This window comes from Gopherus flavomarginatus, chromosome 3 (assembly GCF_025201925.1).
Source record: "Gopherus flavomarginatus isolate rGopFla2 chromosome 3, rGopFla2.mat.asm, whole genome shotgun sequence".
In the NCBI taxonomy this organism is placed as follows: Eukaryota; Metazoa; Chordata; order Testudines; family Testudinidae; genus Gopherus; species Gopherus flavomarginatus.
The window spans coordinates 42,693,952-42,717,665 of record NC_066619.1 but is presented as its reverse complement, the minus strand read 5'-3'; the positions used below and the strand labels follow the sequence as shown (position 1 = coordinate 42,717,665).

Below are 23,714 nucleotides of genomic sequence, written 5' to 3'. Positions count from 1 at the left end.
AGACTGTGGCCAAAAGAGTGAATGCGATCCTGGGATGCATAAACAGGGGTCTCAGGAGTAGAGAGGTTATTTTACCTCTGTATTTGGCAGTGGTGTGACTGTAGCTGGAATACTGTGCCCAGTTCTGGTGCCTACAATTCAAGAAGAATGTTGATAAATTGGAGAAGGTTCAGAGAAGCGCCACAAGAATGATTCAAGGATTAGAAAGCATGCCTTACAACGACTGAGCCCTTTGAGTCTATCGATATAGTTAGCTTAACAGAAGGTTAAGGGGTGATTTGGTTACAGTTAAGTATTAGGGATGTAAATATCATTTAAAAAGTTAACTGTTTTAATGATTAAAATATTTCATTTAAATGGTTAATCTATTAAAGGAATAGGGGCTCGGGTCAGGTTCAGCTGGACGGCACGGCTAGGGCTGCTCTGGCCAACCGATGTGTTTGGGGCCGATCTAGCCAGCCGGTACGGGGCTGCTGGGGTTAGCGAGTGGGCTGGCCCGGGGGTTAATGGTTAAGGTGGGTTAACCAGTAAGACTAAAATTTACTGGTTGACATTTTACCTCTCTAATAAGTATCTACATGGGGAACAAATATTTAATAATGGACTCTTCGATCGAGCAGAGAAGGTTTAACATGATCCAGTAGCTGGAAGTTGAAGCTTGACAAATTCAGACTGGAAACAAGGTGTGAATTTATCAGTGAGAGTAATTAACCACTGGACCAATGGTCATGGTAGATTCTCTCACAGACAATTTGTAAATCAAAACTGGATGCTTTGCTAAAAACTGTGCTCTAGGGATTATTTTGGGGAAGTGCCATGATCTATGTTATGTAGGAGGGCAGAGAAGATCATCACAATGGTCCGTTCTGTTTTGTAATCTATGAAACACAGAAACATACTTCGCTGTTTTCAGTCATTGTCTGAGTTGAGAACTGCCCCTCTGCAGGATCTCTCTCAGTCACAGCTGCAGCCACACTGGATGGACCTGCCCAATCTATGCATCCATAGCAACCTGTTGACTCACCCCCAATACAAAAGAGAGAATTTACTAACTAGCTGAAAAGTTAGTGACATGTCACCTAGGCCTGTCATTTATTTCAAACTACATTATTGTTTAAATTAATTTGTGATCCATTAGCTACTGTGACAAAGTTCCTCCTCTACCTTGGTGGGTCCTGCACTTATTTATGGATTTGCTCACCTCAGAGATTCATCATGTGGGTCAGGAAATAGCCCAGAGACCTTCTGCTCTGGTAGAAGCCACAGTCCAGGTCAATTCCTCCTGTGTCTGATCAGGAGTTGGGAGGTTTGGGAGGAACCCGGGCCCGCCCTCTACTCCGGGTTCCTGCCCAGGGCGCGGTGGATCGCAGCTGTTTATAGTGCCTCCTAGTACAGCTGCGTGACAGCTACAACTCCCTGGGCTACTTCCCCTGGCCTCCTCCCAACACCTTCTGTATCCTCACCACAGGACCTTTCTCCTGGTGTCTGATAATGCTTGTATTCCTCAGTCCTCCAGCAGTATGTCTTCTCACTCTCAGCTCCTTGTGTCTCTTGCTCCCAGCTCCTCGCATGGACCATGGGTGTCTCCTGAGCACTCTGCGAGTGTTTGGCTTCGAACCCCAGTTTGTGTGTTTTCTTCAGGTGCTGTACACCTCCACAGAGTTTCTGGTCAGGCTCAACTGAACCCTGACCGAACCGGTCAGCTTTGGGCGAGGAGTGCGGCAGGGGTGCTCCCTCTTGAGCCAGCTGTGCCCTTCCTCTATCTCCTCCGTCGGAGGTTGACAGGGTTGGTTCTGTGAGAGCCGGAGCTGCGGCTGGTTCTGTTGGCGTATGCCAACGACGTGCTCCTCGTGGTCCAGGACCCGGGCGACTTGGCGCGGGTGGAGGCTTGCCAGGCCATCTACTCGGCAGCCTCCTCCGCCCGGGTCAACTGGGTCAAGAGCTCTGGCCTGGTGATCGAGGATGAGTGGCAGGTGAGCTCCCTCCCACCCGTGCTTCAGGCCATCTGGTGGAGCACAGGTCCACTGCTCTATCTCGGCGTTTACTTTCTGCCATGCATCCATCTTCACCAGAGAACTGGTTCAGTTTAGCAGGCAGGGTGACGGGCCTACCTTGACCGGGTCCTGTGAGAGGGCACACTCCTCCCACTCTCCACGCCAGGCCCTCCGAACCTTTTCATCGGGCCCCTTCCCCATGGACCCAACAGGCCCCCCCCACCCCTTCACCATGAGCCAGCTGCATGACTTGCAGCCGGTTCATTTCCAGACCGCACCAAGGAAACATCTATACACGCTCGTGCTCCATGCCCTCTTCCTCACTCTCGTATCCTGCCCCGACACAAAGTGGTGGGTTCTCCTGCCACCTCTAGAGGGTGAGGAGCCCCGGTGGACCAGAAATGGACAGGACTACTCCAGTCCCTCTCCCTCTGGGGGAGGGCGCTGTTGCTTAATCATCTAGTCCTGTCCATGCTCTGGTGCTGACTTAACAACCTGGTCCCAACCCCAGGTTTCCTGGCCTACCTCCAGATGGTGATTCTGGAGTTCTTTTGACCCAGACTGCACTGGGTCTCTGCAGGGGTCCTCCACCTGCCCCTGGAGGAGGGAGGGCGAGGCCTGAAGTGCTTACACACTCAGGTCCATGTCTTCTGGCTCCAGGCCCTGCAGAGGCTTCTTTACGGTGCAGGTAGTCCGGCGTGGAAAGTACTGGTGCATGCCCTCCTGCGCCACTTCCGAGGGCTCCGATATGACCAGTAGCTCCTTTATTTCCATCTGAGAGGTTTTCCGCTAGACCTCTCTGGACTGCCAGTCTTCTGCCAGGACCTCCTCTGCACCTGGAAGCTGTTCTCAGTGACCAGGTCCGTGGCAACCACCGAGGGGGCAGATCTCGTGAAGCCCCTGCTACACAAACCCCAGCTCCATGTGCAGGTGGCAGAGTCCCCCTCGGTGCACCAGAGGTTGGTTCTGGAAGAAGTCACCAGAGTCGGGGACCTCCTGGATTATGACCAGGGAGACTAGCTGGATTCTCTGATGCTCACTCAGTGCATGGGGCTCTCCAGGCCTCATACTCCCCAGCGTGTACTTTAGGAGATGAGGGCTGCTTTACCGCCCGCTGCTCGGGCCTACCTTGACTGGGTCCTGTGAGAGGGCACACCCTGCCCACCCTCCACCTCAGGCCCTCCGGACCTTTTCATTGGGCCCCTGCCCCATGGACCCAACCGGCTCCCACACCCCTTCACCGTGAGCCAGCTGCATGACTTGCAGCCGGTTCATTTCCAGACCGGGCCAAGGAAACATCTATACACGCTCGTGCTCCACACCCTCTTCCTCATCCTCGTGTTCCGCCCCGACACAAAGTGGCAGGTTCTCCTGCCACCTCTAGACGGTGAGGAGCCCCGGTGGAACAGCCTATACTCTGCCCTGGTCCCAAGGTCCGCTGGGGATGTCAGTTGGCGGCTCCTTCATGGGGCCGTGAGCACGGGCGTGTACTTGGCACAATTTACGCCTGTCCCAGACACCTGCCCCTTCAGCAGCGTGAGGGAGACCCTCGCGCACATTTACTTGGAGTGCGCCAGGTTGTAACCCCTAGTCTGTCTCCTCACAAATATTTTTGTTATGCTTCTGGCTGCACTTTTCCCCTCACCTCCTTATCTATGCACTCCCCATCTGTGGCCCACAAAGCCATGGAACCTCCTGGTCAACCTCCTTCTGGCCCTGGCTAAAATGGCCATTTATAAAACCAGGGAGAGGAGGTTGGCCGATGGGGTCTCCTGTGACTGTGGGGCCTATTTCCGATCCTTCTTCCGCTCACGCATCTGGGCAGAGTTCCACTGGGTGGCGTCTGCTGGCTCCCTTGACACCTTTGAGGAGCAGTGGGTGCTGTCCGGGGTTCTCTGCTCGATGTCCTCGTCAGGTTCTCTTTGTTTGACCCTTTGATCTCACTCCCGTCCCTGTTATCTCATTAGTTGTCCCCCAGAATTATTTGGTTTCCAGACCCTGTGAATCTTCCCCTTAGGCTGGTGGGGGGAGGGTTCCGTTAGCAGTGGGCGGGCTCCACCTGCCCACTTCCTTGTTCCCAATAGGAACACTCTCCTGTAGCCATCTGGCCTAACCTTGTCACGCTATGTTACTAGACTCTACTCTGTTACACTTATCTGGCTCTGTGAAGATTATGCATTCCTTCCAAATGGAAGTGACTTTGCTAATATGTGAAATATTTGTGATTCAGTTTCTCATACTATATTGCCATGAGTAACCTCATTGTGTAGCAGTTATAACAGAGTTGAAAAATCTGTATGGTTCTCTGAATTTGGAATGTTGTTTCCTTCACTGCCAATGGCTGAGACCGAAGGATCTCTTCCTCATTCAGCCATGTGCCCTGCATGAAGCGGACTCAGCGCGTTCTGGAGCATGTCAGCTCCCTGTACTCTCTCTACACTTTGTAGGATACTCTTCTTCCTTCATACTTCCTTTGTTGTGTTCCTTCTCTTACCTTGGCCCATTTGCCAGGACTTTAAGTTTTGTTAGTCTCTTCCTGTTAAATCTGATCGTTTTCCCTGCCTGAGTGGGATTATGGCCTGTGCCTGTACTGCTGCCAGATATGATACAAGGGATGGGGAGAAAAGTAAAGCAGGGTCCTCTTTCCTTTTATTGTACTAGTGCTGCTTGGTGTTTTTCCTTCCCTGGCTGCATAATGTTTTTAGTCTCCTAAGAGTTGACTAGTGATGCATCTGCTGAGGTGTTGGTGTGTACTTCTGCATCTGAGTCATCTTATGGCACCTGTGGTGTATATATGTCCTCAGTGTCTTCATGAAAGAGCTATTGGTAGCTGCATGGGACTGTTCATTTACCTGCCCATCTTCATTCTTGTTTTTAGAGTCCTCATGTTATAGTTGTAGTTACAGGCAAGTTTTGGGTGTATTAAATCAAAAAGGGTCTCCAGATCTAGTTCATTAAGTTGTGAGACCTGTCAGGATATCCGTCCTGACCAATCCAAACTGCAGCTGTTGTGGTTGACCAGCCCATTGAGCCAGTACCCAACAAATTGATTCCTTGCTCAACAGCAGGGAACTGCCTGGTAAGTATGTAAACATTAAGTGTTGTGCTGCTTTGTAGATAACAAGTCTGCATGAAAAAAGTGTACTGTATATTCAGCAAACTAATACAAAATCTTTTTTTCTGAAAAGTAAATCACAAAAGGCAACACAGTCCCAACTGTTTTGTGAGGTATTGTAGTGTAGTGATTTTGCTCTGTGTTTATCGTTCAGATATAGAATTACACCTTTAATTATCTTAAAACATCATTTTTACAATTTATTTCAGGTAATAATCACATGAAGGAAGAAAATTATGTTGCTGCAGTGGATTGTTATACTCATGCTATAGAGCTGGATCCAAATAATGCAGTATATTATTGTAACAGGTAAAAAATAACAAACAATCTCTTAAACTTCATAGAGATAATTTTAAAAAGAAAAACCAAACTAGATCAAAACAAGGTGAAGTGAAAAACCATCCTTTTCAGCTAGTAACAACATCTGGTTTATACCAGCTTGGTTATGCACATTTTGAAATGTATCATTTCAACTATACCCAAATGTTTGTCTTCGTTATATTTGTCATGTGGATTTTAACTTTGTTTCAAAACTTTATTTGGTGACTGATGTTGGCAACTTGAAGCAACTTCTACACAAAAAATTAGTTTCAAAGCCCATTTGAGCTAGTGGGAACCACTCTATAGAATTCTAATGGATCAGGCCTAATGTCCATTAATTTTCCAGAGCAAACATATTTGTAAAGTGCTTTGAAGACGTTAAACATTATATAAGAGCTAAATATCTTTATGCCAGGATTATTGCAAGAGTAACAGTTCTGCAGTTCTAATACAGATTTTATTTTTAGTTACTAAACAAGTGATTTATATAGTAGAGACAAGCACAAGGATACAGAGGAACCATAAATATTTACTAAGGTGGCATTACATATTTAAGGCAGTAGTTCAGAGTTTAAACCATATTTTTTCTCTGATAAGACAGCAGTGCCATACATTCTCTCTAGATGTAAACTGGTCATGTAGGACCTGATCCAAAGCCCATTGAAGCCAAAGTAGGCTTTGAATGATCCCAAAATATGTGTAATTAGCACCACAAAGTAACTACTACTACTTTGATATTCAGTGAGTATGGAAAATGTGTGCAACTTGCAATGAGTTGGTACTGTAAGGCATAAGTGAGTACACTGCCAGTGGAAGTCATTTAAAACTAGGATTGAATTTTGCTCCAGGAGTTTTAGGATGGTGCAGACATAAGCTGAAGCAGAGGAGGGAGGGTTGCTTTCCCTTAAGAAAAGGGGAGAGCCAGATCACGCTGATTCCTTATTTGGTCCGTTGAGTCTCTCTCTAAACATGAAAAAAAAATTGAAGTGCATGCAGGGCTAAATACTGCCTTTGATTGGACTCATGCAACTGTATTGACCTCAGTGGGGTTGAACAGGTGTAAAGGTGTCCATATAATTAAAGACAATGAACACAACCCAGTAGGAAGGGAAGTAATTTTTTTCATTAAACCTAGACAAATTCAGAGGGCATAGTGGGAAAAATTTTTAAATAAAAAAAATAATTTTACACAGAATTTTTCATGGAAAACTAGCACAAAATGCTTTGCAGAATTTAATATTCCAAAATCAGTATAGATCAAATACATGGTCAGTCAGTGTAGAGCTTCTAGCTCCTCTAGCAATTCTCCTGGAGCCAGGCACCTGAGGGATAAATGAGCTAACAGAAGGATTGTCATATGAGACTGATAGGTAGAGGGGTAAAGAGGGAGGGAGAGAGAGAGATCGATGAGATCCTTTGAACAGTGAGGAGTGAAAACAAAAAGTATTATTGCTGCAAAAGGATGACTGGTATATAATACTTGTTTTCCTAGACAGTCACCATATATTACCAAATCTACCATTTGACAGTTTGGCTTGTTATAATTAATTTAATGATGTATTTTGTGTGTATCCGTATTCTGGTTATTATACGCTTTTCCACACTATTATGTTTTTTGTAAGATATGACTCTATACAATTGAAGGCTCTAAGTCAGTAAGGCACTTACACGTGTTTAACTTTAAGCACTTGAACAGTTCCACTGAAGTCAAGCTAGGTGAGCAAATTTTCTATAATGTAACTGAGTAGTCAGTAGGATTAAAAATGTTCTTAATGTTAAGTGTGGTCTTTGGGGCCTAAATCTGGATGCTCATACTTTTCTTAAATGCATTCTTTTCCCCCTACTTTAGGGCTGCTGCTCAAAGCAAGCTCAGCAACTACAATGAAGCAATAAAAGACTGTGAAAGAGCAATAGCAATAGATCCAAAATACAGCAAAGCATATGGGAGAATGGGGTAAGATCATCCAGATGTATGTAAGCATTAAGGGCCAGATCTTTGAAAGGTGTAAATCAATGTAGCTCTATTTAAAATCAATGGCATAATTCCAGTTTGTGTTGACTGAAAATCTGGTGCTAAAAGTGCAGTTGTTTTCTAGGACTAAAGCTGGCATGAGGTTCCATGTACATGTTCTCTCCTACTGACTTCCTGTCAGGTTTGCTCTGTTTACACTACAGATTTTTATCAGCACTGCAAACTCAATCGAGGGAGTCAAACTGTGTTCTTTATCACTTCTACATAATCACCAGTAATTATTCTGTAACTGGAACAACAACTGTTCTGTTAACGATAATGAATAGAGAATAGAATCCAGGTCCCACTCTCAAAAGTGTTGGGTTTGCAGAGCTAACAGGAGTACAAACTTATTTTTCTCACTTAAATACACCTAGGAAGCAGATCTGTTGAGGTGGAAAGTGCTGACCCTAACATCGCACTCTTAAGTACATACTATTACGAATTCACATCTGTACACTTAGGGAAATTCATCCTTATGACTTTTTTCAATAGTCCCTGTGCAGAGGGGCTTTTGTGCTGGGGATATTTCCCAGAGTGCCCATGCAGTTGCTTTGTGACTTCTTTGTCTTGTCATAACTGGGCAGGGCAATCAATCATTGCATGCTTAGGGTGTGGGAGTTAGAAACTAGGACTCTTAACACCAGAAATACAGTCCTTTACCACTTGAGTTAGAAGCCTCTCTGGCTGATGGTGTAATAATAACTTGTAGGCAAGACACTGTGATTACATTGACCAATAAATGCCAAAGCAGGTCAGACATTCCATGCATCTATATGTATATAAAGAATCAGACCCCCTAACCAATAAGAGTGAAGTTCACCTGGTAAACCTCTTTAAATAAATTTTAATAATAAAACAAATATCTAGTGCCAAGTTCTTCCCTCAGAGGCACATACATGGCTCTCATTGAAGCCAGTGAGCTCTGTGTATGTGCATGTAAGGACTTGACTTTGGTCCTTAACTTTTTAAATTTCAAAACATGAATTTTAATTCTGAATATTAAATGAAAATATGAATGCTGCTTCTGTGAATACTAATCATCAAATCTAGTAAAAAATGTGAATATAGCACAGTGAGAGCTGTCTGGAAGGATCAAATGGGATTACGCATCTTTACTACCTGAAGTTTTATGAATGTCTCCATATTTGAAAGGGCTCTTGGCCCTAATCTGAAGGGAGAACTGTGGCCAGCATAGAACTGGCTTCTGCAAATGTGTCTGTGCCAACGTCTGTGGTCTGAAGTGCAGTGGACCATGACTTGTTCAACTTTGGTGGTAATGAGGATCCCCTATAATTTAAATTAACATAATTTAACAGTTTGGCATAGCTAGCATGATATTAGGGAATCTAAAAATATGATCAATAAATTACTTAAGAGATTCCTTTTGGCACTCTGGGGAATGATCTCTCTAATGACCATCAGATGTAGCCTACTGGGGTTTTCCATCATCATGACTAAGCAGGTAGAAAAATTAGATGACTTCAGTTTCTTATCCTGATAAGATTATAATATTAACAGAACACTGAGAAAAATATTGATATCAGAATAACTACTGAATCTTTTTCTCAGTAGCTACGTATTCAGATGTAGGTCTGATTGAATATTCAATATCTTAGATACAATGGAGCTGCCATAAATAGCAGCTATGAACAAAGTGGAAAATCCTTATATATTAGTGTCATAGTACATAACCATGAAACCCAACTAGAAGAGGGACAAATTGTATTTGTGGGCAAATTACGGCCTGCAGGCCACATCCGGCCCACAGGACTCTCCTGCCTGGCCCCTGAGCTCCTGGCCCTGGAGGCTCGCCCCCGGCCCCTCCCCTGCCGTCCCCCTACCCCCGCAGTCTCAGCTCATCCCGCTGCTGGCAATGCTCTAGGCAGCAGGGCTGTGAGCTCCTGGGGCAGTGCAGCTGCAGAGCCTGGCCTGACCCGGTGGTCTGAGCTGCATAGTGGTGGCAGCGGCGTGGCCTGGCTCCAGCTGGGTGGTGTGGCTGTAGCGCCACCAGTGCTCCAGGCAGCGTGGTAAGGGGGCACGGAGCAGGGGGAGGGTTGGATAGAGGGCAGGGGAGTTCGGGGTGATGGTCAGAGGGCGGGGGTGTGGATAGGGGTTGAGGTGGTCAGAGGGGAATAGGGAGTTGAATGGGGGTAGGAGTCTCAGCGGGGCAGTCAGGAAGGAGGGGGGTTGGATGGGACAGCCAGGGGCAGTCAGGGGACAGGGAGAAGGGGGGGGTTGGATGGAGCAGGGGTCGGGGGGGAGCTGTCAGGAATGAGAGGAAGGGTTGGATGGGGTGGCAGGGGTCTGGGAGTTGTCAGGGGACAGGGAGCGGGGGAGTATGGATGGGTCCTGGGGGAGGAGAGGGGGCGCATCCGGGAATAGGGCAGATTGGATTGGTCAGGAGACTGGCAGATAGGAGGTGGGGGCTGGGCGACAATCCCCTCCCCAACCAGCTCCCCATACAATTTCCAAAACCCGATGCGGCCCTCAGTTTTCCCGCCCCTGTATTAAACCATATAGGTGACAATAAAGGACGACAAATATAAAACAGTTACTTGTAGTAATTGTGCTTTGTCAAGATGATTGTCTATGTGGATAACGCTCTAGCGTGCCACTAGTGTATGAACTTAGAAGATTTGCCTGAGAAGTGTACATTGGGGCAGCTTGCTGCTCCTCTTCTTCCCATTCTGGGTTCCAAAGAGAATGCGTTGCCCCAAACGTCTCTTAGTTCATGTCACTAATTTAGGAATCCTTCTACAAGAGACTGCAAAGAAGTGGAGAAAATGAGCAGGGAGCTTAGATCCATATGGGTAGTCATCTCAGGGAGCTGTAATTACTATGGTAAGTAAATGGTGTTTTTTTCTTGGAGAATTGCCCATATGAGTTCCAGCCTCCCACTCTTGGAAGATTAACAGGTGGGCCTGAGGACTGTTCATTTAAAAAATGATTGCAGGACTGTTATCCTGAATTGGGTATCAGATTAGAGCCCTACTTGAGAGAGCAACTCTGCATAGAGGTAGTTCCAGCGCTCTAAAAAGCACCCTTGTGTATTTCACTAAGTGATAACTTGTGAAGGGATGGCCTAGAATAGAGCCAGAAGCATTTGGCATTTTTGTTGGTGGCAGAAAGTTTTCATAAGGCTTGCTTGTATGTGGAACATATGCAAGATTGAGTTCTTGGGGGATCACCTGTGCTGCAGAAAGTGATATGACATAAGTAAATGCCAGCACCAGTCAATATGCATCAATACTTACATTCTAGTAGTAAACTTACATGTATTTTGGAATGATCAGGATCTAAGTTAGTTGTGAGATTCTCTCACTTCCTCCTGTGCTAATTAGATCCAAAACTGTTAGTATCTTTACTACTTTGATGCGCTCATACTGACTTTCTTTATTTCACACTAGGTTAGCCCTGACCTCTATGAACAAATACCAAGAAGCAATTACCAGTTACCAAAAAGCACTGGTTCTTGATCCAGAAAATGACTCTTACAAGTCAAATATGAAAATAGCTGAACAGAAACTAAGAGACCTCTCCAGTCCTGTACGTTACCTTACTTATTTTTTCTTTTCAGTGAGGTTTTTTAATAACTCAAATGGAATTTCTTAGACATAGTACTCTTCAGATATTATTTGTTTACAGACTGGAACAGGACTGAGTTTTGACATGGCAAGCTTGATAAACAACCCAGCGTTCATTAGTATGGTGAGTATATTAAGTATATCTTATTGCTTTTAATTAAGAAACAGAATGTAAAATGTTTTAAACATTACTCCTGCTTCAACAAAGGAAGATGGTTTTAATGCTTATCATAACTAGTGTATACATCTAAAGCACAGGACTTGGTGCTGATGGGGGACTTCAACTACCCAGAAATCTGTTGGGAAAGTAACACAGCAGTGCACAGATTATTCAACAAGTTCTTGGAATGTGTTTGAGACAATTTTTCATTTCAGAAGGTGAAGAAAGCCACTGAGGAAAGGCTGTTCTGGGTTTGATTTTGACAAATAGGGAGGAACTGAGGGAGAATTTGAAAGTGGAAGGCAGCTTGAGTGAAAGCGATCATGAAATGTAAGAGTTCATGAGTCTAAGGACAGGTAGGAGGGAAAACAGTACAAGAAGATAATATATTTTAAGAGGGCAGGCTTTAGCAAAGTCAGGGAGTTGGTATGTCAGATCCCATGGGAAACAAGTCAAAAGGGAAAAACAGTTCAAGAGAGTTGACAGTTTTTCAGAGACACAATAAGGGCATAAGAGCAAACTATCCTGCTGCATAGGAAAGATAGGAAGTATTGCAAGAGACCACCTTGGCCCAACTAGGAGACTTTCAATAACCTGAAACTCAAGACAGAGTCTTACAAAAAGTGGAACCTAGGTCCTACAAAAAGTGAGGAAAAAAAGGAGGAATATAAACAAATATAGGTATGCAGGGAAAACATTGGAAAGTCCAAGGCATAAAACAAAATTAAACTAGCTAGAGAAATAAAGGGTAACAAGAAAACAGTCTACAAATACATTGGAAGCAAGAGGAAGACCAAGGACAGGGGAGGCCTATTACTCAATGAGGTGGAGGGAAACAATAACAGAAAATGTGGAAATGAGAGAGATGCCAAATAATTTTTTTGTTTCGGTTTTCACTAAAGTTGAGTAGCAATTGGACAACTAACTGAATGAATGCCAGTGAAAATGAGGTAGGATCAGAGGCTAAAATAGGGAAAGAAGAAGTTAAAAATTACTTAAACAAGTTAGATGTCTTCAAGTCACCAGGGCCTGATGAAATACATCCTAGAATACTCAAGGAGCTGACTGAGGGGATATCTGCACCATTAGCGATTATCTTTCAAAAGTTATGGAAGACAGGTGAGATTCCAGAGGACTGGAAAAGAGAAGATGTAGTGCCAGTCTATAAAAAGGGGAATAAGGACAACCTGTGGAATTAGTCCAATCAGGTTAACTTCAGTACCCAGAAAGATAATGGAGCAAATAATTAAGCAGTCAATTTGCAAAAACCTAGAAGATAATAAGGTAAAAAGAAACAGTCAACATGGATTTGTCAAGAACAATTGTGTCAAACCAACCTAATAGTTTTCTTTGACAGGGTCACAAGCCTTGTGGATGGGGGGAAGTGGTAGATGTGATATATCTTGACTTTAGTAAGGCTTTTGATACTGTCCTAGATGGAGCTACTATAAGGTGGGTGCATAACTGGTTGGAAAACCATTCCCAAAGAGTAGTTATCGGTGGTTCACAGTCAAGCTGGAAGGGCATATCAAATGGGGTCCCGCAGGGATCAGTTCTGGGTCCAGTTCTGTTCAGTATCTCATCAATGATTTAGATAATGTCAAAGAGAATAAACATATAACGTTTGTGGACGAGACCAAGCTGGGAGGAGTTGCAAGTGCTTTGGAAGATAGGATTAAAATTCAAAATGATCTAGAGAAATGGTCTGAAGTAAATAGGATGAAATTCAATACGGACAAATAAAAAATAGTCCTCTGAGAAAGGAACAATCAGTTGCACAAAATAGGAAATGCCTATCTAGGAAGGAGTACTGTAGAAAGAGATATGGAGGTCATAGTGGATCACAAGCTAATTATGAGTCAACAGTGTAACACTTGCAAAAAATAAAAAAGCAAACATCATGCTGGAATGTATTAGCAGGAGTGTTGTAAGCAAGACATGAGAAGTAATTCTTTCGCTCTACTCTGCAGTGATTAGGCCTCAACTGGAGCATTATGTCCCATTCTGGGTGCCAGATTTCAGGGAAGATGTGGACAAATTGGAGACAGTCCAGAGAAGAGCAACAAAAATGATTAAAGATCTAGAAAACATGACCTATGATGGAAGATTGAAAAAATTGGATTTGTTTAGTCTGGAGAGGAGAGGACTGAGCGGGGACATAACAGTTTTCAAATACATAAAAAGTTGTTACAAGGATGTTACCGAAATGTCGGGTCCGCCTAGCTGAGAGCCAATGACAGCCAGACAGGGATAAAGAAAGGTTGTTTTATTCTGCAGAAGAAAGGAGAGCCTTGTACCTTGGTACAAAAAACTCTACTCAGTACAAAAATCAAGAATCTTTTATACACACAGGCTTCGGTCGTGCTAGCATTCGATTGGTGGTTAACAAACCCTGCACTTCTGCAATCTGCTCAGCAAAAACCAGCTAAGAACCAGCTTCAACTGCCTCAAAACTGATAAGGGGAGACAGTTCAAAAGTTCAGGGTACTGTGTCCGTGAGGCTTCTGCTTCTCCCTACTGGCTGCTTGTAAGCTGTTAAGGAGGGCTACCAGTGACTTTCACCGTCCCCCCTTCGGGCCTGACAATCTGGGTTGTCAGATTGTCAGGCCCGTTACGTAATTTGCGATCAAACTGGAGGGATAGATACTGGTCTTTTGTATAGGCAGCAGAGTCCCTAGTCACAGCATTACAGAGACATTTTGCACATTGCATTACTACCCAAACAATACATAAGAAAAACAGAAAGAAAATAATCCATTTAACAATTGTACGGAAGAGGCCAGTAAACCATGACCCAAGGTCTGGGAGGAGGTCCTCAAAACTAAGGTGTGATCAAGAGATACAGCATGGAATACAGCAGCATTCTTAATAGCTTGTAAATCCTTTTCAATTAAACCACAGTGATTAACATAAAAACAGCATTTTTCCCCGATGTGAGCACAAGCCCCCCCAATTCAGCATTCATGGCATCTAGCACACATCTATTTTGCAAAGTCACTTCTGCTACTTCATTAATCTCTCGTTGCAACTTTTGGAAAGCATCTATTGATGCATTAGCTGTTTTTTCAAGCTCTGCAGAAATATTTACAACTGCTGTCTTGAGCTTAGCCACCCCCAACCCAGGAATGAGTGCACGGACAAAAGAGTGGAATCCTGTTTATCTGACAACTAAGGGATTGGGGCACTGACTATAAATCAGTTAGGTATACCAGGTGGTCTAATTTCCCAAATGTCTCGGTGAATAATCCAGTCCCACATGCATCCTCCCCATGGACCCGTCAGGATTCGGTATGTGGGAGCCCACACCCCCCTAACTGGTCCAAATGCTTGGAAGGAGCACTGTGAATGTCCACACTTCCACCCAGAAAGTGTCCAAGTATGTTTCCATGACCACAGATCAGATGGTATTCCTGATGTGTCTGTAAGGACAGTGGGCCAAGTCTTGTGCTCAAGATCACTCCGAATGGCCATCAGCTGGTCATTCAGGAAATCCTGAATTTCTAAACATACTAGATCCCACTGCAATGCCTTCCCAGCCTCAGTGATATTCAATACCATCTTTCCTTGGTGTAGTACTATATTACATCTGTTATTTAACTATCCTCAATATTTTCAAAAGGCATTAACTTTAATAGCCTAGGAGGGGGTGTATTTCAGGGTAATGAGGGAGACGGCAGGGGCAACAAGGTGCCTTTGGTACCTGTCATTTAAAATCCAATTAGGGAGAGCAATACATGCTGAAGGATTTATCCAGAACACAGGGCGTAGCCTGTAGAACAAACTCCAAAATCCAATCAATACCACATTCCCAAGCATAGGTCCCACAAATTTCTTCCTGCCAGTGGATAATTCTTTGTTTCTTCACCAGGATCAGTTCTTAATATCCTTTCTAGTCAGGAATTCCTTGACTTCGGCAATTTCAGTGGAGTGAGTGTTCCTTCTTCCCTGAAACAGTCGTGGTTCAGCATCCTACAGGGGAGAGGTTACCAGCACATCACCCTGTAAAGGTTTTGCTTCTAGAAAAATTCAAAGGCACGGTAGGTTTGTCAGTGGACAAGGGAGAGGTTACTAGCACTTCACCTTGTCCTTTTTCCCTGCTGTCCAGAAGGCACAGCAGAGCTAGAAGGAGGAATAGGCTAATTATCAGTAGGAGAATCCTCCCAAGGTAGAGGGGTCTTTTTGCAGTGAGAATCATGGGTCCAAGCAGTCAGTTTTTGGCACTTCACAGCGGTGTTGGTAGTCAGCAGGACTTAATAACGGCCTTTTCAGCATGGAGCCAAAGCAGTCTTTCGTTGGTGGACCTTTACATAGATTCAGTCTCCTGATTCCAAGGAGTGGCAGGGCTGCTAGGGTCTTTGGGTAGCGCTCCTTTACCTGTGAGAAAGGAAACCTAACACATTTCATTAGTGCCTGGCAGTGTTTTGCAGATCTCATAGCTGTTTGGGCACATTCAGGCCCCCACCTTTCTTGGTTGTCAGCCAAGTCTTAGCTGTGAGGAGTGTCCTTGAATGGAGTCAGTGTCTTATCTTTAGCCTGAGCATATTAGCTATTTTTTTTTCCCAGTTAATTCATTCTGTTCTTTTTCCTTCTTACCTTCTTGGCTTCTTTTAATCTACAAGGGAAACTTCCACTCTTTACTGATACACTTTTTTCCCCAACAATGAACACATAAACATTGCCATTATACAGTACATTAGTCTTATTATTTAATATATGCCACATATACCCTTCCACTAAAATAACTTTATTACAGAGCTTTGGAGCAACAAGCCAGGACAAGCACACCCACTTTGAGGAGTTCACTTAATACAACCTCTAGTCCAATAGCTTCCCACCATCTGAGGTAGCCAGAAGGATCCCATGTACAATATGGGGAGTGGGCTAACTTTTCATGTCCTTGCTTCCAAAGACTGTTCGTATGCAAATTTTAACAACAATTTTTTAATTAACAATCTGGCCAATGAAGTTTCTTTTTCTTACTTAAGCAAATGTGTTAGACTTTAGTATATCACATTGTCCTGATTTGGCCAAACACTTTGTACTCCAAGTTGAATAAAACAAGTATCTGCATTTAACCCTTCTGTTTGATTTTAAATTAGACTATCCTATGAAAATATTAAACACAGCAATTTTAGCCACAAGACAAACACCACAAGACAGAACTTAGAACACAAAACATAATTCCTATTGTGCCTGTAAATGCGTGATATGTTAAATGCTGTTCAGCTGGCATCAGTTTTCTCTGATTATCTGAAAGACAAAAAAAAAACAAAACAGAGGTCTACCCTCCTGGGCAGTCAATCATCGCTTAAAATATACAAATACCCTTGTTGATTTCAGGCAAAACAGAGGAATTACACCATATTTTCTTGTATTTGTTTCATAGGCAGCCCAGGTTTTAGTGGCTTCTACCTTATCAGTTAGATAATTTGCATTAATGCAGATGCTTTCTGGCTTGCTTTTGGATCCAAAGCTATCCACAGCTTAAAGATTCTTACCTTAAAAGGGACATAATTAACTTTACCAGAATTTTGATTGCTTTTTACTTTTAACTCCTGCTTTCAAACACTGAAAGAAAACATCACTACTTATAGTGCCCCTTAGAGCCTAATAAAATTTCAATTACATAGCACTGTATACATTCTTTAGCTAATTTAACTAGATTGTTCATAGCCAAATGATTGCAATCTAATAATTTCTTTGCCTGAATTTATTTACAAACATTTCAAAGACACCAAGAACTTTCCTTTTTAGCATTTTTGCGAAGTTCAACTGCTGTTTCCTCCAGCAACTACAGAGTTAACTTCTCACTCTTCCTTAAATCACTTGCTTGTCTCCCAACAGCCACTTTTATCAACTCAAATGACCATTTCAAGTATTGTCCTGGGTATTTGAAATCCTCATGCTTACACTTACTTACTCCTTCCTTCCACTACACCCTCAAAATTTTCCAACCTGTTTTCCAATCTCTCTGTCTGTTACCTGCCCGCCTGGGTCCGATCCTGCTTTTCTCACTGAACCGCCCCTTCCATGGGCACCAACTTGTTCCACTACCAGTTTAGCTAGGAGGGTGGGCTTCTCAACTAGCTCCCACCCTTCCTGGTCTCTTCCCTTAAACTTTCTTACTCACAAGACTACCCGAGTCCTCCCTCATGAGGCTTGCCACCTGGACAAAAACACAGGCCCACTGGGGTTTAACTATTCAATTTCCTCTTGACATTCCTTTCTGAACACCGGGTAAAGGCCATTTACTTAACATATAATCCAAAGGACTATCCTTAGAGGGTTTATCCAGAGACCCACCCATCTGTCTTCTGACACTCAAACAGAACAGAGAATTACACAGAGAGCAGAGGGAATTACGGTCTAATCCAAGTTTTTCTACTTCTATACACTGACCACTACAGGGGATGGGACAGAAGGATCTCAATTCGACCTTAGAGCTTCATCGCACGCAATGGCTTCCACCCTGAGGAATTACAAACGAGAGGCTCAGTTCCGCCCGCACTCCTAACGCCCAAATGAACAGAGCAAAAAAACAACAGTAACCAGTTAAACAGAACAGAACCAGAACCAGATAGCGTTTCCTTATCCTATTAGGGCTCACCTTATCGGAGCACGAACCCCAGGGGCCGCGGCGAAGTGAGGAAGAGGGGTTAAGCACCCCAGTGGCACCGCTGCTAGTTCGCCGCAGCCGTCCGGAGTCCGATGTCCGAGCTAGGAGGGTCCCATCTGGGGTCGCCAGAAACTGTTACCGAAATGTCAGGTCTGCCTAGCTGAGAGCCAATGACAGCCAAACGGGGTTAAAGAAAGGTTGCTTTATTCTGCAGAAGAAAGGAGAGCCTTGTACCTTGGTACAAAAAACTCTACTCAGTATAAAAATCAAGAATCTTTTATACACACAGGCTTCGGTCGTGCTACCATTTGATTGGTGGTTAACAAACCCTGCACTTCTGCAATCTGCTCAGCAAAACCCAGCTAAGAACCAGCTTCAACTGCCTCAAAACTGATAAGGGGAGACAGTTCAAAAGTTCAGGGTACTGTGTCCGTGAGGCTTCTGCTTCTCCCTACTGGCTGCTTATAAGCTGTTAAGGGGGGCTACCAGCGACTTTCACAAGGAGGAGGGAGAAAAATTGTTCTTTTTAACCTCTGAGAATAGGACAAGAAGCAATGGGCTTAAATTGCAGCAAGGTCGATTTAGGTTGGACATTAGGAAAAACCTCCTGTCGGGGTGGTTAAGCACTGAAACAGATTGCCCAGGGAGGTTGTGGAATTGGAGATTCTTAAGAGCACTTAGACAAACACCAGTCAGGGATGGTCTAAATCAGTGTTTCTCAAATGCAGCCACCTTGGCCGACTGTGGCACCAGGGGGCTTTTCTTGTGTCCACGGCCTCCTGTGGTGATTGGGGGCAGGGGGAGCAAAGCATCGACCCCACCCCCCAGGGACGCCAGCTAGGGTTCGGCCCTGCCCCCTCTGGAGCCACAAACAGCAGAGGGGCAGGTAGCTGGTGTGAGTTCCCAACTTTCCCAGAGGCAGTGGGGCTCAGGCTTCTGGCTTCAGCCCTGGGGTGGCGGGTGGCAGGCTCTGGCTGTGGGGCTTCAGACCTGGGCTCACCATCCCCTTCCCCCCCATTGTCCTTGGTCCCCACCACCTCCTCTGGCTGCAGGGCTTCCATCCAGGCCCCCAGTTGTGCAGTGGAGGGCACCGGCCTTGGACTTACCATCTGCCCCCCATCATCCCTGGCCTCCGTTGCCTCCTCCAGTCCCAGGCTTCAGCTGCATGGTGGCAGGCTCCAGCCTGCTGGGCCCCAGGATCTGGTCGTGGGTGTCAGACACAGGCTCAATACCACCTGCCCGCAATCGCTTCTGGCCCCTGCAGTGTCCTGTAAGCCTGAGTCAGCTGACCGAGGCCAGCTGCAGCTATGCCATGGGTCTTCTATTGTAGTGTAGATGTACCTTGAGAGACTCCGTTGCCTTTGTTCTTGGTGAAGACCTGGCCACTGCGTTCAGGTTCAAAAGTTCCCTAAGGGATAAAGTGGCCATATGTATTAAATTGATCAAAAGGTACGTTTAAAGTGTGTGTGTTTTCTGAACATGTGCCTAAACCTACACTTAAAACATACATATTTGCCACTCTGGTATAGTTGGTCTTTCCATACTTATGTATGTACCTACCAGCATTTGTATGTTAAGTATAACACAGGCATCACTATAGTAAAGTGGAGGTTGACTAAAATGGACTAGTCAAGCAAAGCACTTTAGGTTCACTTTAGGCAATGTCCATTTTAATTAGGCCTCCTTATAACTCTGTGCTGCAATGCTCCCTCCCCAAATCTTTACAGGCCATCTTTTCCCTCCAGAACCATAGAGATATGGAAAGAGACCTATTAGGTTATTTAGTCCATCAGCTTATGTCACAGACGTGGTCAGGTTCCCCTTGCCAGTTGCCCACTAGACTAAGGACCCAGCCTCTGGGTCCGCAGGTCTTTTAAACCTCTCAGAGCTTGAACAGAGTCCAGCCACTGCCCTGATCTTGGGGTCCCTAGGTACACACTCAGGGTGCTGACATGCTGTCTAGTAGGGAGGTAAATAGCATTTTTAAAGTTAACTGTTTAAATGATTAAAAAATATTTTGTTTAACTGGTTAACTGGCTGGGGCTATTCTGGCCAGCATGGGGCCGCTGGGGTAAGCAGGTGGCTGGTGCGGGGCCGTTGGGGCTGGTTGGCCTGGGGGTTAACAGTCTGTCTGTGTTAGAGTTAGGTCGATAGGGGTAAGCTGCCTTGCAACTGCCAGGCTATGCTGACTTTACTCTACCTCCACAAGTGGTTAAGAGTCCAGGTCGATGTAGCTGGATTGACGCAGTATCAGTGTAGATACTACATTGCTTATGTTGATTGTTACTGGCTTTCAGGAACCATCCCACACAGACAGTACAATAAGTACAAGAGCAGCTGGTGAGGATGCACACCGCTGACACAAGTAGCGAAGTGTAGACACTCACAAGCAATGTAATTAGTGCAGAGGCTGTATGCCTTTGTAAATTAGGACAACTTAATTTTGTAGTGTAGACATGGCCTTAAATACATCCTCTTTCTGAATTCTTCCCCCAAGGTGTGAGCCATCTCTTTTACCATTTAAATCTTTCATGAGGTATGTGGTAGTTGTGAAGCATGTAACACACAGACTCTTTGCCCAGAGTCTAACACAATTGCTCTTTTACTTATCATTATTCTCTTGTGCTTTATGTGATTTGTACAAAATAAACCCTACGTGTGTTTCCCTGCCTCACTTTCCTCATCACTCCAGAGCATTCTTTGGTCTGGGGTTGGGGGCTATTCAGGTACTGTTTGCTCCCATGCATGGCTTCTCCTGAAACATGGAGCCCGCTTTTCCTAAATCAGCTTGCCTCCTTTACCATATGACTATTTAGCCCCTGCCTTCATAGGCTCAAACTTTCCCCAGTGCCAGTGGTTGCTCATGCCCCCCGGCCCTGCCCTGACTCCAGCCTTTTCCTGCCCTTGCCCCACCCCCATTCCAACCCCTTCCCCAAAGTCCCTGCCCCAACTCCACCCCCTCCCTGCCCCTATTGGAGCCCTTCCCCAAATCCCTGCCCCAACCCTACCTCTTCCCGAGCACGCCGTGTTCCCCCTCCCTCCCAGCCGTGCAAAACAGCTGTTTAGTGGCACAAGCGCTGGGAGCTAGGGGGAAAAAAGCAGGCACAGGGTGCACTGGGGAGGAGGCAGAGGTGAGCTGGGCGGGGAGCTGCTGGTGGGTGCTGAGCACCCACCATTTTTTCCCCCAGGGTGCTTCAGCCCCGGACCACCCACGGAGTCAGCGCCTATGCCTGCCTTAGCTTCCTGTCCATCTCTCTGCTGAGCAAACACATTTAACATCTATATATGGACCAATTAAAAGGTAAGAATCCTCCCATTGTCCCCACTGTGGGGGAGCATTCAGGCTAGTAGGGTATTGTGAATACACATTCATGATAAGGTAGTTTTTCCACAGTCACACTTCATAATATCAACCAGAACTCATAAATTGTACAGACAGATCCCCAAATTGTCACACTCTATTATCACACACCATCAGAACACTAGCATCTGGAACCACACTTGGTCAAACCAGAGAGAACTCAGCCGCTGTGACACTCTATGCCATCAGTCTTGAAAACCTTGATGTGTTCCCTATCCGCTTCACTAGGCCCCATGTCCACCAAGCTGGTGTGATAAGAAGTAGAAGTGCCCTCCAGGGCCTCAGGGCTGAGGGCAACTGAGCTAACATGGGACAAGGAAGGTTTACTCTCGTTTAATTTGGGACAGCTGTTTCTCAGGTGCTCTGGGGAATTGCAGTGAAAGCACCTTCTGGGATCCCCTGCTTGTGCAGGACATTTGGGACGAGTAACAGGGGAATGGGGAAGTGAACACCCAGCCTCCTTTTTCCCCAGGGATAAAATGGTGATTCTGTTTCCCACCATCCTTGTACTCCTCTGCCAGTGGTTTATGTTTAATTGCAACCTATGCTTGCTCATAAGAGTCTGCATACCCAGCTAATTCACCCACTGCATTTACCTTTTTGTCCCATCATCACTACACATATCCAGGAATTGTTCCTGAGTAACCAGATTACACATCCCTTCAAAGCTTATAATGCCTTTCCCCCTCACCCACTTATCTACCAAATCTTTAATTTCATTTGCATAAGCCACATTACTCAATCCAGATCCCCTCTTAAGACCCCTGAATTTAACCCTGTAGGTTTCAAGTGTAACCTGAAACTGTTTCAAAACCAGTTCCTTAAATTTACCATAGTTTGAAGCATCATCAATAGGCATCTTATTGAATATGTCCATAGCTCTGCCGGTCAATTTTGCTATCAATGTGGTCATCTTTTGGTCTTCAGGGATCATATGGAGGGTGCACAGTCTCTCAAAGGTGATGAAATATCCAGCAATATCACTGGATTCATCATACTGTGAATATAATCGCTCCCATTTGTGGATTTTTGGGGAAGTGGAGCCAGCAGGTGGAGGGTTATGTCTCTTCAACTCCATGACAGCCAGTTCATGCTTCTGGGCCTCCCTCTGGGCCTCCATAGCTCTCTCATGGGCAGCCTCCTCTCTCTCCATCAGTCTTTTATATTCATTTTCTTTCTCTTTTGCTTCCAGTCTAGCCAGCTCTAGTTTGCTAGCTGCTTCACTAGTAGTCATCGTCCTGCTTTCTTGTGCTGGGCCACACCCCGTCTGCAGTTCACTGAAACTGGGATGCACTCAGCTCAGGGGATTCTGAATTAACAGAGACTTTCCCCAACGCCCAGTTCAGACTTTATTTTGCTTCTTTTTCTGTCCCTACTTCCCTTGCCCAAAATAAGCAAACTGAAAATAACAAACAGTAACCACTTTGTCTGTTCTCCAGCCACCCACACTTTAAATTCACTTAAAATCACTACTAGTATCTCAAAGCAATCAACTGTTCACAGATCCTGCTGAACTACGCCACTGTGACGGGTTAGATCACAGAACTCCCCTTGCCAACTGATTTGGCAAGACTACTTCTGCCCCTACTTTCCTGCCCCGTCAGCTTAGGACTTCAGTGCTCTGCGTGGTTTGAGCCAAACTCGCTAGCCTGCTGCAAACCCAGACCTGTGTTTGAATCACATCCCCTAACAGCTGTAGGCTTACCTGAAAGCAGCTTACAGAGGTGTTCTTGTCTTTAACACTCAGATGCCCAGCTCCCAATGGGGTCTAAACCCAAATGAATCCATTTTACGCTATGCAAAGCTTATGCAGGGTAAACTCAAATTTTTCACCCTCTATAACACTGATAAAGAGATGCACAGCTCTTTGCCTGCCAGGTATTAACACATACTCTGAGTTAATTAATAAGTAAAAAGTGATTTTATTAAATACAGAAAGTAGGATTTAAGTGGTTCCAAGTAGTAACAGACAGAACAAAGTGAATTACCAAGTAAAATAAAATAAAACAAAGCACACCAGTCTATGTCTAATACAGTAAGAAACTGAATACAGATAAGATTCTCACCTGTTCCAGAATGCTTCCTTTTACAGACTAATCTCCTTTTAGTCTGGGTCCAGCAATCACTCACACCCCTTGCAGTCACTGTCCTTTGTTCCAGTGTCTTTCAGGTATCTTTGGGGGTGGAAAGGCTATCTCTTTAGCCAGCTGAAGACAAAATGGAGGGGTCTCCCCTGGGCTTAAACATACTTTCTCTTGTGGGTGGAGAACCCCTCCTCTCTCCTATGCAAAGTCCAGCTATAAAATGGAGTTTTGGAGTCACCTGGGCAAGTCATATGTCCATGCATGACTGAGTTCCTTACCAGCCAAGCCACATTCCTGGGAAAGCCCAGATGTGGATTGTGTGTCCAAGTTCATTGTTGGCTTAAGTGTTTCTTGATGGGGCACTTACTGAGAATAGACTTTTCTGAGGAAGCTGACCAACTGCTTCACTACAGCCTACTTAGAATCAAACAAGCATGCAGCCAATGTTCATAACTTCGAATACAA

The 23,714-nt window shown here is 44.9% G+C and overlaps 1 protein-coding gene across 5 annotated transcripts in view; it reads left to right on the top strand.

Moving 5' to 3' along the window:
• The window catches only part of SGTB (small glutamine rich tetratricopeptide repeat co-chaperone beta), a 47,044-nt gene that overhangs the window by 10,545 nt on the left and 12,785 nt on the right, over nt 1–23,714 (top strand). For all 5 annotated transcript variants that reach the window (XM_050947105.1, XM_050947108.1, XM_050947107.1 and 2 more), the window contains exons 5-8: nt 5,319–5,418; nt 7,280–7,384; nt 10,852–10,990; nt 11,090–11,152. In XM_050947105.1, coding sequence (XP_050803062.1) covers nt 5,319–5,418; nt 7,280–7,384; nt 10,852–10,990; nt 11,090–11,152 — 407 coding nt within the window. The remainder of the gene's footprint in view (nt 1–5,318; nt 5,419–7,279; nt 7,385–10,851; nt 10,991–11,089; nt 11,153–23,714) is intronic.